This window comes from Jaculus jaculus, chromosome 12 (genome assembly GCF_020740685.1).
Source record: "Jaculus jaculus isolate mJacJac1 chromosome 12, mJacJac1.mat.Y.cur, whole genome shotgun sequence".
Classification (NCBI taxonomy): domain Eukaryota; kingdom Metazoa; phylum Chordata; class Mammalia; order Rodentia; family Dipodidae; genus Jaculus; species Jaculus jaculus.
The window spans coordinates 24,425,620-24,444,534 of NC_059113.1; the positions used below are offsets into that span (position 1 = coordinate 24,425,620).

Genomic DNA, 18,915 nt, shown 5'->3' on the forward strand with positions numbered 1-18,915 from the left:
TTGTTTCCTTTTAGTACCCAACCCAGTGGGAGATGAGTTGGAGGGCATCTGATCCTCTGATTGCTGCTGAGTGTGCTCAGGGCAGCCAGGCAGCAACGAGACCAGTGAGCTGGGGTGACTGGGCTTGGGTCGCGTATCTAAGATGGAGGAAGCAGCCAGGTGCGTGGTGCCTTGCTGACTCGGGCAATGACAAGTAGGCATGACGTACAGTTGACAGCACTATGGAAATGCTAGTGGAGCCTTAGCTGTTGAGGTGCTTGCCTACGAAGCCTACGGACCCAGGTTCAATTCCCCCAAAACCCACATAAGACAGATGCATATGGTGGTGAATGTGTCTAGAATTCATTTGCAATGGCTGGAAGTCCTGCACGCCCATTCATTCTCTCTCTCTCTCTCTCTCTCTCTCTCTCTCTCTCCCCTCTCCCTCTCTCTCTCTAATAAATAAACATAAAAAGAAATGCTAGCGGTATTCATCCTCAGACCACTTACCTTCAAAATGAAACTATATCTAATTAAGGCTGGGAATGTAGCTCAGTGGTTAGGTGCTGACTTAAACCCACACATATACACACCCCGACCCCGCAGGGAATTTGGTCCTTACCACCAAAAGAACACAAAGATTCTAAATATTCTCAGCTAGAAATATAGCTCAGACCCATGCAGAGCACTTGCCTAGGATACTGGATGTTCCATTGCCGGCATAAAAAATAAAATTTAAGATAAAGTTATCACTGTTGGTCTCTGTGCTCAAACCACATATAGTATAGTAGGTTCCCTTTATTTTTCCTGTGCAGTTTTTAAACTTTTACATTTATTTTGACATCATTTTCATCTATTTTGATTGCAAGATTTTGATTGCAGGAATCATATGAATTATTTGTTTTATAAGACCTGGACATCTTGATTTTCCAATTCTTCTGGTTACATGATTAAAAATTCTGTCTTAAGCCAGGCGTGGTTGTGCACGCCTTTAATCCAAGCACTCAGGAGGCAGAGGTAGGAGGACTGCCATGAGTTCAAGGCCACATACACTGAGACTTCATAGTGAATTCCAGGTCAGCCTGAGCTAGAATGAGACCCTACCTCGAAAAAAAAAAAGAAGAAGAAAGAAAGAAAGGAGAAAAGGAGGGAAGGAAGGAGGGAGGGAGGAAGGGAAGGAAGGAAGGAGGAAGAGAAGAAGGGAAGGAAGGAAGGAGGGAAAGAGCAAATGCTCTTTAATCCTCTGCCAAGAGGATGAGGATGGACTGCTGTGCTGGGTAGATCATTACCTAAGGTGGTGGATGTCACTTTATGAATATTTACTCACTTATACAAATGAGAAGTGTGCCTGGTTTTAACCTTCAGAAGAAAACAAATGGATCTGTGGCCTTACACATCACTGGTGTATGTTCACTAGCTAGTGAACACATGCCTAGTGGCTCTTATATATCTCCTTCTTTTCATTGTAAAGGTGCTTCCATACATGGGTTTCAATTTTGAGACTGGCAAGATTGTTAAATAGAATTCAGCCCATCAGACAATACATTGCTTTCTTTTTAAGTACTTCCTTTCTGTGGTACCCCATTGATTTCTTCTGCCTAGATACTTTCTACAACCTTTCATTTAGCTAGCTCTTTTACTCTTTCAAACTTTTCACATGAAGTCACTCCTTCATAGTCTGACTTTACTCAACATTATTGAACTTTTGGGGCTGGAGAGATGGCTTAGTGGTTAAGGTGCTTGCCTGCAAAGCCTAAGGACCCATGTTCGACTCTCTAGATCCCATGTAAGCCAGATGCACAAGATGTCACAAGCACACAAAGCAACACATCAGCACAAGATGGCACACGTGTCTGGAGTTTGTCTGCAGTGGCTGGAGGTCCTAGTGCACCAATTCTCTCTCTCCTCTCTGTCACTCTCATTAAAAAAATACAAAATTAGTAGCCGGGCGAGGTGGCACACGCCTTTAATCCCAGCACTCAGGAGGCAGAGGTAGGAGGATTACCATGAGTTCAAGACCACCCTGAGACTACATAGTGAATTCCAGGTCAGCCTGGGCTAGAGTGAGACCCTGCCTTGAAAAATCAAAAAACAAACACACAAAAAATACAAAATTAATTGAACTTTCAATGATTTTCCAGAATTCTAAGACTACTGATAATGACAGTCTTGGAGCTGGTAGCAGTTTTAGAGAACTTGACTCCTTTTTCACATTAAAAAAAAAAAAAAAAAACACATGTTGCCAATACCACAGCGCTCATAAATCATAATCAAGTCAAGATCAGGATTGATTCCAGTGAGTTCCATTGTCTTGAGTTAGTTTTCCACTAAAAAGCCCACATGAGACAACGTAATGACGCTTCTTTGCCCTCATCCCGTCTACTCATCACTCTTCTTATTTTTTAGTGTTTTTTTTTTGTTGTTTGTTTGTTTTTTTGCTTTTTTTTTTTTTTTTTTTTTTTGGTTTTCTGAAGTAGAGTTTCACTCTAGCTCAGGCTGGAATTCACTATGTAGTCTCAGGGTGGTCACAAACTCATGGTGATCCTCCTACCTCTGCCTCCCGAGTGCTGGGATTAAAAGCATGTGCCACCACACTCAGCTCTTTTAAGTTTTTTTTTTGTTTATTTTTATTTATTTGATAGTGACAGAGAGAGAAAGAGGCAGATAGGGAGAGAGAGAATGGACGCACCAGGGCCTCCAGCCACTGCAAATGAATTCCAGATGCGTGCGCCCCCTTGTGCATCTGGCTAACGTGGGACCTGGGGAACCGAGCCTCGAACCGGGGTCCTTAGGCTTCACAGGCAAGCGCTTAACCGCTAAGCCATCTCTCCAGCCCAGTTCTTTTATCTTTATATTACTATATAGTCACTCCCCTGCCCTTTCTCCCATTCATAGTTACATATACACTTTTCTATTTTTTTATTACATGGTTATTTCTGTTACTTCTCATTGCATCCACTTTATGCATTGGTTCTCAGGAAATGCTAATAGTCTGATAATGTCCCCTATTTCCTCCTCTACCTTATCAAAAACAGTCAAATTCCCATTTTGTACCATACTTTCTTTTTATTTATTTAATTTTATTTTTATTTACTTATTTATTTATTAGAGAGAGAGAGAGAGAGAGAGAGAATGGGTACACCAGGGCCTCTAGCCACTGCAAACAAACTCCAGATGCATGTTCCTCTTTGTGCACCAGGCTTACCTGGGTACTGGGGAATTGAACCCAGGTTGTTAGGCTTTGCAGGCCAACATCTTAACTGTGGAGCCATCTCTCCAGCTCAGTGCTGTTCTACCAGATGTTAGAAGTCTATCATGAAACAATTTTGAAATAGAATATTGATCAAGATACTACCCCCAAACACTTGCCTTAGAAAGTATGGTACAGGGCCGGAGAGGTGGTTCCGTGGCTAAGGCGCTTGCCTGTGAAGCCTAAGGACCAAGGTTCAATTTTCCAGGTCCCATGTAAGCCAGATGCACATGGTAGCGCATGTGTCTGGAGTTTATTTGCAGTGGCTAGAGCCCTGGTTCTTCCATAGTCTCCCTCTCTCTTTCCCTCTCCCTCTCTCTCTCTCTCTCTCTCTCTCTGTCACTCTCTACCTGCAAATAAATAAATAAAATATTTTTAAAGTAAAAGTAAAATAAAATAAAGAACATCTCTAAGAAGGTAATCTCTTCTAGGACAGGGCCATAGGAACAAAAGTCAAAGCATCCAGTCACTGGGGAGACTGCTCTGACCCTAGTCATGAAAGACAGAGCACAAGGTTCCCCATCACCAGCGTGTCCATGTCCAAGAGTCTGGCTCTCAACAAATGACCCAAAGCTTAGTTAGGGCTGAATCTTTACAGGCCGTAACCTTAAAGATTCTCCAGAAACATGAAGCCATGGAAAAAGCCTTCAGTACCTGCAACAGCCACGGAAGAGGTTTTGCTGTTGGATGGCTATCAGCAGAAGATGCATCTTCATAAAGCAGAGCCTGGGGAAGAAGTCAAGGGAGGTGTGAGGAGACACAGATTCGAAACAGGGAAGGACAACTTCAAGCAAAGACAACAACCTTTGTCCTCCACACTGGTGGGGGAGAGAGGTCTAGTAGCTCAGAAGGTGAAGGCTTCTCTAAGTCTCCATTTCTACTTGAAACTGAATGTACTTGCAATAACTCTTTTTTTGTTTGTCTGTTTTTATTTATTTATTTGAGAGCCACAGACAGAGAGAGAAAGAGGCAGAGAGAGAGAGATGGGCGCGCCAGGGCCTCCAGCCACTGCAAACGAACTCCAGACCCATGCGCCCCTTTGTGCATCTGGCTAACGTGGGTCCTGTGGAATCAAGCCTTGAACCAGGGTCCTTAGGCTTCACAGGCAAGCGCTTAACCGCTGAGCCATCTCTCCAGCCTCCTGAAGTAACTCTTAACCAGGGGGCTGACTAGGATAGAAGTGAGATCGTTCCGCGCGTGTTGTGAGCTTCAAGGCACTTGCTCTTAGACTGGCCTGCAGTGAGGGGTCCATTAGCCGTGCTGGGAAAGTGTCCACTTAACTTACCGGGAGACTTCAGGGAAAGTCATTCCAACAAAGTCATCAGAGAGACGCTGAGTCAGAATTTTGTTCTTCAAGCCATTCAAGAAGTGTTTTTGCCAGGGTTTTTTAGGAAAAACCTAAAAAACAGTCATGCCACAGAGAGAATATTGACATGGGACATGGGCAACTGTGACATAAGTTGAGTAGACAGCTAAGTACCAAATCAGTTTCCATTGCACTTAGGTCACAAAATAAACACAGGTTTCCTAGTGCTTAAGTGGGAGAAAGATTAAAGAAAGAACTACAAGTCCAGACCATGAAGAAGTGGACAGCTCATGATCTGGTTTCTTCCCAGATGGCATACCAGCCTCTGATTTGGAGATTAGAGCTCTCCTCGTCCACTCTTAACTTCAGCTCAGTGGCCTTACTGTTTTCTTGAGTCATTCACAGCAGCATGGGAGGGAAAATGCGGACTCCAAGCTTTCACTCTGTGATATGGCCCTTTACAACTGGTTTTGATTCATCTTAGTTTTCTATCAATGAACCATTTCCCACAGAGAAAAACGATTTGTGGCTACTAAGAATCAGAACATTTTACAGATTCAGATGGACTCAAAGAACCATCTTAATCAGGTGATAATAATGCAAAAATCAAGGAAAGTCTAAGTTTCTAGAGGAATGGGACAAGTGAAGATGGCTTTTTGTCTCAGTTCTGAGGAAGAACTCAGGGCCTTGCATACTCTAGGCAAGCACCCTACCACTGAGCTTATATATGCCAGTTCTCAAATGATCATTTTTAAAAGGTCAACAGGCCACCATGGGGAGAGTATGTGGTAGCTCCTCTCTGGGCTTTGGGTACAACACCTCCTCATTTCCCTACCTGTTGGCTAAGAGAACCCCACAGGGCTGCCTACATAAAGCAGGGCAGCTCAAAGCCCAGAGTCATGGGAACAAGTCTGGAATATCTAGATTCTCTTGCTGTGGAGAGTAGTGGTAGATTTAGACATTCTCCTCAGATGGTCATCTTGTGGTTTGAGAACTGCTGTGCTAAAATAAACCACCTATTTCAGATAATAATTTCAGATAATTGAGCACACTGCCCTACCCCACCCCTTCCCACTATACACTGAGATTTATATTTTCACCTCATTTATTTTCTTCAGTAATATATGTTACAAATCACAACAATCAGAGCAGACATTTGAAATTGTGTCACTTTCTCTGCATACTATACAGGTCACCCAGACCATACACAGACATCACTAAAAAACATGGTCATATACAAGGGGCCAGCTCATCCATACAATATGAGGCTCATTTCTTTGTACATCTTATCTCCTCATGTTCACAGAAGGAATTTCTGAAGACCTGCGTTTCCTCCAGAGTTAACATTTTGTATGTCATAGTTCTTTCACCACTCTTGCTTTTCCTTGCAACACCAGGAAAGGAAGAGGAAAATATGTAGAAATCTATTAAGTGAATGAAATAAAGACCAAAGGGAAGCCAAAGAGAAAATGGATATATGAAATGGCAAATATGGAATAAGAATTAAAATGGGGAGGAAGGTCACTCTCTGCAGGGTCTTTAGACAAAGCGAAGCCCTGCTAAGGGTTACAGAACCTCTCAGAGTATTTCATGGGAATAGCACTTAAGAGTACACATGAAGGATCACCCCTGCAGCCCGTTTTAGGTTCTTTATCCCAGGCAATCATTTTGGAAGACTTGACATGGGAGACTGGATAGATGCCAACAGCAGAGGCATAGGCACACTGGTAAGATTATGGGTCAGACAACCCTTGATCTGCTGCTCATCAGCTTCCTATACAACTGCCTCAGCACTGCTGGGATTCTACAATATCATTGAAAGGAAACACAATAAATAGCAAGCAATCAACATAAGATCACTATTATTATTACGGAGTGGACTTTGCCTAAAAGAATCTGAAGATTAATTAGACTCTAATTATTGTTCATAGCATTGTTCCTATTTGAGGAATAGAATTATTTCATTCTAATCATGTTTGTGACTTGAGTGCTTGATCTCCAGCTGATGGCAATTTGGGAGGTGGAAGCTTGCTGGAGAAGGTGTGTTGTTCGGGGAAGGCTTTGGGGTATTACAGCCAGTGCCCAAGCAGCCCCCAGCCAAAGCATAGCTCGTTCTCTTGTTATTTTCCACCTGCTTTGGCAGAGCTGATGTTCAGCCTCTGCTCACGCCATACTTTCCCCTGCCTTCATAGCTCTTCCTCTTGAGACTGTAGGCCAAAATAAATAAATCCCTTGCTCCCATCAGGTGCTATTAGTCAGGTGCTTTGTCCCAGCAATAAGAAGATAACTACAATAAAGTTCTAGTTGATTTACATAGAAATATGTGTTTTTTGGTGAAGTCTGTAACTTTCATTTATATTTCTCCTCTCAACAACCCAAGGTACTGGCACATTTATGGATATACTAAGGTTCACAGCATCTGGGTTGCAGGAAGGAAGTGTAGTTATGATTTCTGGTTTACAGGTAAATGCTGCACAAATAAGACAAGTAACTTCTCCAAAGCCAGTGAAGAAGCCAGACCTTCCAGGTAGACCTTCTGATACATCCCAGCTGATGCAGAAGCAAATCCCTCTTCTTGAAGACTTTTGCTTTCCTTAACTTTCTTCTGTTTCTATCTTTCTTGCTTCCTTGCTTGCTTTCATCTTTCTTATTTATTTTTTTTTTAGGTTTTTTTTGTTCATTTTTTATTTATTTATTTGAGAGCGACAGACATAGAGAGAAAGATGGATAGAGGGAGAGAGAGAGAATGGGCGCGCCAGGGCTTCCAGCCATTGCAAACGAACTCCAGATGCGTGCATCCCCTTGTGCATCTGGCTAACATGGGACCTGGGGAACCGAGCCTCGAACCGGGGTCCTTAGGCTTCACAGGCAAGCGCTTAACCACTAAGCCATCTCTCCAGCCCATCTTTCTTATTTTTTCAAGGTAGCATTTTGCTCTAGCCCAGGTTGACCTGGAATTCACTATGTAGTCTCAGGCTGGCCTGGAACACACAATGATCCTCCTACCTCTGCCTCCCAAGTGCTGGGATTAAAGGTGTGTGCCACCATGCCCAGCTCTTCTATTTCTGATCCTATCATGTGGGACATGGGGAAAGAGCATTCAGCAACAGTCAGCAACAGTTTACAAGGTTACCTTTTGGGTTTGTTCAACAAATAGAGATGTAAGAAAGGTACACAAGCCTGGCACCAAACAGCCTTGTGCAATAAATCCAAGGTTTAATTCAGCAAAGCAGATGATATTGTCTCCAGCATTCCAGTTCCAGCTGGGAATTTTGGGCAGGAAAACCTGTTTGATGGTAAAAATTAGGTCAAGCACTAAGCATGCACATAGCTCAAGAAGGCTTTTCTGGGGGCTGGAGAGATGGTTTAATGGTTAAGTGCTTGCCTGTGAAGCCTAAGGACCCCAGTTTGAGGCTTGATTCCCCAGTACCCACATAAGCCAGTTGCACAAGGGGGCACATGCATCTGGAGTTTGCAGTGGGCCCTGGTGCGTCCATTTCTCTTTCTCTCTCTCTCTTTTTCTCTTTCTCTCTCTCTCTCTCTGTGTGTGTGTGTGTGTATGTCTTTCTCTCTCTGTCTGTGTCTTTCTCTCTCTGTCTGTCACTCTCAAATAAATTAAAAATAAACAAAAATTTTTTTAAAAAAGAAGGCTTTTCTGGATGGAGGAGGTCCTTCAGTTAATTTACTTGAAATCATTTACTCTTCACTTGAGAATCAGAGGGGAACCAAGGTCAATGGAAATGATGCAGAATGCAGCGTTTGGAAGTGGTTAGTATTACAACACTTCTGCTTTTAAAATGAAAATAACTTGAGTTGTAAAATCAGGTCAAATGGCTGAGACCACTGATTCTTATCGCAGTTCATGTTCCTAAGAGCTTGACCATTTTATTAAGACTGCAAAATTCACCCTGATTGATTGGTGGACCAATTAGATAGCAGTTCATCTGGCTTCACAGACCCAAAGAAAAGGAAACTGAACCTACTGAGTGTCACAATACCTTGTTGTGGGATTGAAGAATCTGTATGATAACTCTAGTCTGCGGGTAATAGTTCTTGATGGACAGCACCCTGAGAAAAACCACCATTGTACTCATTAGGGATGTGTCATATTGGCTTTGTAATATAATTCAATTCACAATTAAATTTACTTGTGCATAAGCGTGAGAAAACTCAGCACATAAAATTCATTATTAGGTTGTTTCATAAAATCATTCTATTTACATATGCAGAAAAACCACACTGGTTAAGTGACTAAGTAACAATATCCATGAAAAGTTAGGTCTGCATTAGAAAACTGATTTTCTGAAACCCATTTACAAGGAATAAATAAACAATATGACATGCCTTAGCCTTCAAACCAAAATATAATTTTATAGGAAAAAAATTAAGATTTGATTGCAGTTGGTAGTTCAAAGTGGTTAATTGAAAGTCTAATTCAATTTTCTCATTTTCTAACTTAAGAACCTAAGGGCTACCTGTTATTCATGTACCATGCATGGTACAAGCTCTCAGCTGTTTCCAGCTTTGTGTAGTCATATTTTTTTGTTTATTTATTTATTTATTTGAGAGCAACAGACAGAGAGAGAAAGAGGCAGATAGAGAGAGACAGAATGGGTGCGCCAGGGCTTCCAGCCACTGCAAACACCAGATGCGTGCGACCCCTTGTGCATCTGGCTAACATGGGTCCTGGGGAATCAAGCCTCGAACCAGGGTCCTTAGGCTTCACAAGCAAGCGCTCAACTGCTAAGCCATCTCTCCAGCCCTAGAGTCATTTATTGTGACCCAGGAACAGAATGTTCATTAGTGTTAGGCACAATGCTGTTGCTACCACAATCATATTTTGAATCTGTTACCAAAAGTCAAGTTCCTTTTTAAGTATACTTCACAGTTTAAGGTGATTAAACTGACTCTAACCACCTTAAAAATTCTTGCCAATGGGGCTAGAGAGATTGCTCAGTGGTTAAGGCATTTGCCTGCAAAGTCAAAGGACCCAGGTTCAATTCCCTAGGACCCACGTAAACCAGATGCTCAAGGTGGTACATGCATCTGGAGTTTGTTTGCAGTGGCTGGAGGCCCTGCTGCTTCCATATTCTCTTTCTCTCTCTCTCTCTTTTTTACTTTATTTATTTATGACAGACACAGAGAGAAAGACAGATAGAGGGAGAGAGAGAGAGAATGGGCGCGCCAGGGCTTCCAGCCTCTGCAAACGAACTCCAGACACGTGTGCCCCCTTGTGCATCTGGCTAACATGGGTCCTGGGGAATCGAGCCTCGAACCGGGGTCCTTAGGCTTCAAAGGCAAGTGCTTAACCACTAAGCCATCTCTCCAGCCCATCTCTCTCTCTCTCTTTGAAAGAAATAAAAATAAAAGAAATTCTTGTCAATGGTCACAAACAGTACTGAACCATGCATAATCTTTCCCCAGAACTATTGAGTAGAAATTACAATAAATGCAGTGTAGGAGAAGGATTCAAAGATGGAATGTTTATCATTTTTTATTTTATTTTATATTTTTTAATTAATTAATTTATTTGTTTATTTGGTTTTTCAAGGTAGGGTCTCACGCTGGCTCAGGCTGACCTGGAACTCACTATGTAGTCTCAGGGTGGCCTCGAACTCATGGCGATCCTCCTACCTCTGCCTCCCTAGTGCTGGGATTAAAGGCGTGTGTCACCATGCTCAGGAAGGCATGTTTATTTTTGAACAGGAAAAGATTTTAGTTATAGCAATGCTATCTGAATATCAGTTGGAGCTGTAGATATTGCTCAACTGGTAGATTGCCTAGTATGCATGAAGCCCTGGGTTCAATTGCAAAAATTAATTTAAAAAATTTTTGAGGCCGGGCATGGTGGCGCATGCCTTTAATCCCAGCACTAGGGAGGCAGAGGTAGGAGGATCGCCATGAGTTCGAGGCCACCCTGAGACTACATAGTGAGTTCCAGGTCAGCCTGAGCCAGGGTGAGACCCTACCTCGAAAAAAACAACAACAACAAAAAAAGTTTTAGATATGCTTTCTTTTTAAGTTTGGATAACTACTATCCAAAAGAAATGTCAGGGGGGAAAAGATCATATACAATCTGGACACTCTATTTTCACTTCCGTTTGCATCCATTTACGGTCCTGCAATACATGTATGAATAGAACACCAGGCATAAACCTGGAAAATGAATATGCTGTTATAAGAGATGACATCTTTCATTGAGTCCTAGGTAAGGGGATGGATTTTAGTATAAGCTGTAAAGAATTCAGTATTGGGCCGGGCATGGTGGCACACGACTTTTAATCCCAGCACTCAGGAGGCAGAGGTAGGAGGATCGCCGTGAGTTTGAGGCCACCCTGAGACTACACAGGGAATTCCAGGTCAGCCTGGGTAGAGTAAGTCCCTACCTCAAAAAAAAAAAAAAAAAAAGAAAAGAAATCAGTATTGGAACAGACAAGTAGCAATGCCAGCTCCTTACCTCATAATGTTTGAAGTGTCTTCCTCATGAAAGTTGCTGCACAGAGAGTTGGCTACAATCAAGCAAGCCTCGGCATACTCCACCTACTCTTCAAGATGAGACAGCAGCCGTCAGGTTAATTACATAGCAGACACACTAGGGGTCCCCCCTTGTGGGCTTTCTTGATGTTTCATATATAATTGCCAACAAAGAGAGCACAAGGTAGGAGTTATTGGCTGTCTTTATATCAGTGTTGGAATCCTGCAAATGTCAGGGCTCTGAGGACTGCAGCTGAAGGACCAGGCGCAGGGTCACTTACATAAATCAAAGACTGCTTCACAATAGGTAAAGTACAAAGTTAGGTTTTCCCACCACCCATGACCCTTCTTTTATGTCTCTTGAATTTCAGTAAGGTGGGGTTTTTCTTTTGGTTTATTTTTATTTACTTATTTGAGAGCGACAGACAAAGAGGGAGAGAGAGAGAGAGAGAGAGAGAGAGAGAGAGAGAGAGGGAGAGAGAGAGAGAATGGGTGTGCCAGGGCCTCCAGCCGCTGCAAACGAACTCCAGACGCATGTGCCCCCTTGTGCATCTGGCTAATGTGGGACCTGGGGAATGGAGCCTTGAACTGGGGTCCTTAGGCTTCACAGGCAAGTGCTTAACCGCTAAGCCTTCTCTCCAGCCCAGTAAAGTGTTTTTCAGTAGCTTTCCTGTACATTTATCTGTCTTTCGGGGCAGCAAAAATGGAAAAATTAGGAGTATGCTTGCCCAAAGTAAACAATTATTCAGCATTCTGGATCCTGAAGTTTTGGAAAGTCAGGGAAATGATTCCTATGGTAACAAGTTGCAATAAAGATACAGATGATTCTGGGTCTGTTATTTTCTGCTTGGAGTCTCTAAATTAGCTCTACAGATCTTTGCTATAAGCTGAAACATTTTAGTTTGTTGTTTTTACAAAACTTACAACATAACAAGAAGCTGACTTTGATAAAAAAAAAAACAAAACCTGACTAAATGGCTATAATCTAGACTACAGTGATTTCTACTGTTTTTCTTATTGCTTATCCTATTAGAAGGTACAGCACTGTGTTTAAGAAGAGAAGTTGGTGACAGCTGATGGACCAACATATCTTCTGGTATGAACTTTATAGGGGTGGTGAAGGGCCACCCACATTTGTGTTAACTGTAACTTTTCTCAAATCTTAGACTGATAAGATGAAATTATCATAGATGGAAAACTTAGTGAAATAAATAAGGCATAAATCAACATTGAGGACTGCTGGATATGTGTCAAGGAGGATTAAGAAATCAGTTATAGGGCTGGAGAGATGGCTTAGCGGTTAAGCGCTTGCCTGTGAAGCCTAAGAACCCTGGTTTGAGGCTCGGTTCCCCAGGTCCCACGTTAGCCAGATGCACAAGGGGGCGCACGCGTCTGGAGTTCGTTTGCAGAGGCTGGAAGCCCTGGCGCACCCATTCTCTCTCTCTCCCTCTATCTGTCTTTCTCTCTGTGTCTGTCACTCTCAAATAAATAAATTAATTAAAAAAAAAAAAGAAATCAGTTATACTATCTTCAAAGTTGAGGATGCTAGACTTTCCTCCAGTGAGAAATATGCATTAGCTTCTGAAACAGCAATACATTGTCTTCATTCACAGTTCACAGAAGAGCCAAAGAAAGAATAAGATCTTACTCCAACTCGTTTCAGATCCTCACACTTCAGCGCAGATCCACATACAAAAGTTGTATAGGCCAAGTAGCATTTAAATATAGTTTCCAGTTCCAAGGATGGATTGGTCCTGGGCAAAAGGGTGTGGTACAAAGATGAGAATAAGTGGATTTGGTTCAGAACGTATTTAGTATGTTCACTAATCACTCTCATTTCCTCTCAGAAAAATACCCATTCTCAGGCTAAAGAGATGGCTTAGTGGTTAAGGCACTGGCTTACAAAGCCAAAGGACCTAGGTTCCATTCCCCAAGACCCACATAAGCCAAATGCCCAAAGTGGTGCATGTGTCTGGAGTTAATTTGCAGCAGCTGCAGACCCTGGCACTCCCATTCTCTCTCTGTCTCTCTCTCAATCTCTCTCTCTCTCTCTCTCTGCCTCTCTCTCTCTCCCTCAAATAAATAAACAAAAATAAAAATATTTAAAAATACTCATTTTTTCATGATGAGTACACATGGCTAGGGGATGTTGACATAACCAGCTTAAGGGATGGGTCTATAAGTCAGATCTAAGCAATCACAGTGATGTAAAAAAATACAAATCAATTCTATGAAAACCAAGGAATTACTAAGATGAAAAATTTACTATTTAATCAGAACAATTCAGTTACTCAGAAAGATATAGTATTTTTAAACAATTATGACTTTAACAAAATGGTTTCTAAATTTATGAAGCAAATATGACAAGGCCTGAGGAATGAATTAAGTCTGTCACTAGAATGAGAGGATTCAACATAGTCTCTCATCTACTGATAGATCAAGCAGTAAATAACATCAAGTATCTGTTTTAAGTTGTATATTGCCTGTGTGCATGTTCATGTGTGTGGTACACGTGAACATGTGTATATGCATGAGGAGGTCAGAGGACAATGTCAGGTGTCACTTTTGGGAATGCCGAGGGTTTTTTGAGATAGGCACTCTAATTGGCCAGAAGGTCACCAATTGAGTTAGATAGGCTGGCCAATGAGCCCCATGAATCTACTGTCTCTATCCTCCCTGCACCCCAGCACTGAGATTATATGCATGTACCACCACACCTGTAATATTTATAAGGGTATTGGAGATCAAAATCAGATCCTCATTCTTGTGAGGCAAACACTTTACTGTATGAGCTAACTTTGCAGCTCTAATCACCTAGTATTTTAAACACATAGTTTAATATTTACAACATTTAGAAAACCTAATTTCCTTTCTTTTCTTTTATATTTATTTACTTATGAAAAAAAAGGAAGATGCAGAAGAGAGAGAGAGAAAGAATGGGTGCACCAGGGCCTCTAGCCACTGTAAATGAACTCCAGATGTATGCATTACCTTGTGCATTTGGCTGTATGTAGGTACTCGAGAATTGAGCTTAGGTCCTTGGACTTTGCAGGCAAGCACCTTAAACACTTAGCCATCTCTCCAGCCCATAAAACTTAATTTATTTTAAGAGCACAAAACATTTTTAATCATAATTTAATTGCTCAATATATCATAATCTGTGATCACAATACAATTAAGCTAAAAGTTAAAAACAAAAAGTTTATAAACCAAAAATTAAATAAAAATAGTCTTCACTGCTCACTTCAGCAGCACATATACTAAATTTTGAACAAGACAGAGAAGATTAGCATGGCCCCTGAACAAGAAAGTACTGTTTTCTCCCTCCCCCCATATATGTGTATATGCATGTATGCAAATAAATATGTGCACATATATGGTCTTTCATTTTTTCTATCCTTTTTTATTTCAATTAACTGTATTCTCATTTGATCTACTCAGAAGTTTATTTTCTTTTTTATTTCTTTGAATAGACTTATAACCATTCTTTTGAGTTCTACTTCTTGACTTTCTTCAATTTCAATCTCACTGGTGGCCATTACTATAGAATTATTTTTTTTAACTTTTTATCGACAACATCCATAAGCAGAGACAATGAACAATGATTATCCCCACTCACCACCCTCATTTCCCATTCCCTCGCCCACCCTCCATTGAGTTTCCTCTGCTTTAGTTACTCTTCTATTTTGATGTTGCCAGTTTTTCCTCCTATTATGAAGGTCTTGTGTAGGTAGTGCCAGGCACTGTAAGTTTAGAATTAATTTTTGAGGAGTTATGTTGCGTTGATTTTTCATGTTATTAGTGCTCAATAAAGAGATAAAAATACTGGAAATGAAAAGCATAGTAAGTAAAATAGAAAGCAATGTGGAAAGCTTACCAATAGAATGTATCAAGGAAAGGACAAAATATCTGAGCTGGAAGACAAGGTGGAAGAATTGGACTGTTTCCATAAATAAAAAGATAAATTGACAAGAATATATAAGCTGGACTGGGAATGTCACTCAGTTGGTAGAGTGCATGCCTAGTATGCAGGAAGCCCTGAGTTGGATCCCTAACACCACATAAAACTGGGCATGTTGGTGTATGCCTATAATCCCAGAACTCAGGAGGTATAGGCAAGAGGAGCAGAAGTTCAAATTCATCACTGGCTACGTAGCAAGTTCAAGGTCATCTAGACCTTACCTCAGAAAAAAAGAAAAAGAGAAAGCAAAAAAAGGTGGCACAAACATTTGACATTCATTTGCAGCAACAAGAGGCCCTGCCACACACACACACACACACACACACATATGCATGTGTGCCAATATATGAAAATTTTTAAAAAGAAAGAAAAATTCCTCTAACTAGGAAAAGAGAAGGCAATCCAGATGTAAGAGGCATTTAGAAAACAGACAAGACCAGAAAATAACTTGCCCTCATCATACCATAATGAAATCATTAAATATACAGCAAGAGAAACACACCAAGTCACATAGAAAGGTAGGGCCACCAGAATAACAGAAACTTTAGAAGCCAGGAAGGCTTAGAATGATCATTTCAAGTTATGAAAGACAACAGGTATCCACTATACCTAGCAAAGCTATGCATCCTAACTGAAGGAGAAAGGAAATTTTGCCATGATCAAAATAGGCTGAAAGGATTCATGGCCATAAGTCAGCCCTACAGGAGATTCTCAAAACAATTCTCCAGACTGAAGAGAAAGACAAACACATCCATGAGGTCCAAAGAAAGATAAGCCATAAATAAATAATACTTCAGCAAAAGAGGAACAGGAAAACACCAAACACTACAGTAACAACAAAATGATAGGAAATAATACATATATTTAATAGCAACTCTGAATATTAATGATCTGAATTCCCCTCTTCAAAAGACACCAACTAGCAGATTGAATTAAAAGGTGGGATCCACCCAGGTGGTGGTGCATGCCTTTAAACCCAGTACTCAGAAGGCAGAGTGTGGGGGTTTGATTCAGGCGTCCCTCATAAATTTAGGTGCTCTGAATGCTAGGTTCCCAGCTGATGGATATTTGGGAATTAATGCCTCCTGGAGGGAGTGTATTGTTGGGGGCGGGCTTATGGGCTTTATAGCCAGTTTCCCCATGCCAGTGTTTGGCACACCCTCCTGTTGCTATTGTCCACCTTATGTGGGCCAGGGGGTGATGTCCACCCTCTGCTCATGCCATCATTTCCCCTGCCACAATGGAGCTTCCCCTTGAGTATGTAAGCCAAAATAAACCCCTTTTTGTCCCCAAAGTGGCTCTTGGTCAGGTTACTTCTGTCAGTAATGTGGACCTGACTGAAACACAGAGGTAGGAGGATTGCTGTGAGTTCGAGGCCACCTTGAGACTACAGATGGTCTGCAGGTCAGCGTGGGCTAGTGCAAGATCCTACCTCTAAAAACAACAACAAAAGAGGTGGGTGGGGTCCATCTACCTGTTGGCTCAAAAACTCTACCACACTAGAGAAGACAACCTTAGGGTGAAAAGTTGGATAAACATTTTCCACTTCTGGTCAGGAGCTCCGGGGATGCAATTAAACAAGAACTGTGGGGGAGGGGTCTCCAGTACTAGAAGGTCTTAAAGGACCTCCACGGACTGGGCACGGTGGTGCATATTCCAGAATCCGCAGATTCCTGTAGTTCTCGGGCAAGCTAGGGAGCAACCACTGGGGTGGGCTGGTGCCTAAGGTAGCCTGCTGAGTTCAGGTGGGCAGGGCAGTCAGGGGATTAGCCTTCCTGTATGCCCCATGCTCTCAGAGGGGGGACCAACCCACTGAGCAGGTACACACAGGGCGGAGGCAGGGCCCACCTTCCAAGTCAGAGCCTCTGACCCGGGTGCCAGCTGATCCCTGTGCTGCCCACCCAGAAGATCCCAGCACTGGGAGTGCCTCCGCCCCTTCCTGCTCCCACCTGCCACTCACCGCCACCTGCCCAGCTCCCCACGCTGCGCTTCTCATCGGCCAGGCACCGGATCCCCATGCCGTGGGTCCCCACCGAGGCAGGGCCAGGGCCTATGCTTCCGCCCCACCCTGCGCCACCTGCCCCTGTGAGTCCCCATCCAGAGCCCACATTTCTGCTCCACTATGCACAGCGGGTCCCTGAGGTCCCCAGGTCACCAACGCTAGAAGCACCCTCGCCTCCACCTCACCCCACACTGCTTCAGCCACTCCCTGTGCCGCTGGCCCTTGTGTGCGTCCCCAGGGTACCAGGGTGAGGACCCACGGCTTCCAGCCCAGCCCCCGTCCTGCCACTTCTGCCCCACTCCGTGATGCCTGGCCCTGCGGGTCCCCGCCCCACACCTCTTGCCCCTAAGATTTCCCATGCTGCCAACCTCAGTGGATTTTTCAGCCTCTGCAACCTCTTTTGATCACTCCAATCCACACCACTGACCACATCGACAGCCCCCACACCAGCTATCTCTTCGGACCACCTTCATGCCTAGCTCCTGGATCCCCAAGGCCCATCCACTTCCCCACCCCCACTCCACTTTCCAGCCATCAGCATCAGCCCCAGACAGGGAGTACAAAATATCTGGCAATTACCCTCCAGAGGGCTTCTGCTTCCTACACAGCCTGCTCATCTGGGGCACAGTGGGATAAAGGGCAAGTACCGCTGTTCCTGAGCCCCACAGGCAAGGCCCTGCTCGGAGAGTGGGACGAAGACATTCTGGACCTCCACCTCTTGTTTCAGCCACCAGCCCAGAGTTGCTGACTCACTTGCAGCCTCCACAACCTGCACATCTGTGGATACAGCACCAGCCCACTCCAAGCCAATTCAAACGCACAACAGAACACTCAGTGGAGATCCTGCAAGGGTAAGTAAGTAGACCACAATGCAAAACAAACAAACAACCAGAGCTCTCCAAGATTGCCTAGGCCAACAATGGAAATCTGCAGTGAAAATATAGAGGAAACAACAGAAATGAATACACACAATAAGGTATGTGTCCCTGACCAAGTGGTGAATTGCTGAACTTGAAGCAAACTATCAAAAATCCAACAATTGCATAAATGAAATGCACACAGCTTCATCACTACACATAACTTAATGGAGGAAATGAAGAAAGACCTCAAAAGAGATATAGCCGTGTGTGGTGGTACATGCTTTTAGTCCCAGCACTTGAGAGGCAGAGGTAGGAGGATCACCATGAGTTCAAGGCCACCCTAAGACTACATTGTGAATTCCAGGTCAGCCTGGGCTAGAACAAGACCCTACCTCAAAAGAACAAAAAGAGAGAGAGATAAAGTGAAGGTGAGTCAACAAATAGATGATCTCAACAACCAGCTGATTAAGTTTAATGAAATCAAATGCAAGAATGAATTCCAGGAAACATCAAGAAAATCAAACCATGACCTGAAATAGGATCTCAAAAAAGAGATGGGCACAATGCAGAAAACCACAACAGAAAACAAAATTCAAATAGAGATTTTTTTTTTTTGTATTTTTTGTTTGTTTTGTTGAGGTAGGGTCTTGCTTTAGCCCAGGCTGACCTGAAACTCACTATGTCGTCTCAGGGTGGCCTTGAACTCATGGCGATCCTCCTACCTCTGCCTCCCAAGGGCTTGGATTAAAGGCATGAGCCACCATGCCCAGCTTGAAAAGAGCTTTTAAAACACTCTCTATGTCAAAAAAATAAAATAAATAAGCTAACAGAACACCAAACTGACTGGACCAAAGAAGAAACTCCCCAAGGCACATCATAGTTAAAACCCTAAACAATGAAAACAAAGCAAGAGTGCTAAAAGCAGAAAGAGAGAAACAATTAATTACATACAAAGGCAATGCCATCAGAATTACCTCAGACTTTTCAATGGAAACCCTGAAAGCTACAGGGATTGGAATAGAACACTTCACAGTCTAAAAATCTATGGATTCCAACCCAAACTCTTGTTCCCAGCAAAAATAC

The 18,915-nt window shown here is 42.8% G+C and overlaps 1 protein-coding gene and 1 non-coding gene across 2 annotated transcripts in view; one reads left to right on the top strand and one right to left on the bottom strand.

Moving 5' to 3' along the window:
• Kcnu1 (potassium calcium-activated channel subfamily U member 1) overlaps positions 1–18,915 on the bottom strand; it is a 108,913-nt gene that overhangs the window by 52,940 nt on the left and 37,058 nt on the right. Inside the window, exons 11-16 of the mRNA XM_045130560.1 lie at positions 12,658–12,763; positions 10,993–11,075; positions 8,534–8,603; positions 7,669–7,821; positions 4,515–4,627; positions 3,884–3,955 (exon numbers count right to left, since the gene is read on the bottom strand). Of these exons, the coding sequence (XP_044986495.1) occupies positions 3,884–3,955; positions 4,515–4,627; positions 7,669–7,821; positions 8,534–8,603; positions 10,993–11,075; positions 12,658–12,763 (597 nt within the window). The remainder of the gene's footprint in view (positions 1–3,883; positions 3,956–4,514; positions 4,628–7,668; positions 7,822–8,533; positions 8,604–10,992; positions 11,076–12,657; positions 12,764–18,915) is intronic.
• Positions 14,246–14,347, top strand: LOC123453884. Its single transcript, XR_006633058.1, has one exon. It is a non-coding gene; the product is annotated as a U6 spliceosomal RNA (small nuclear RNA).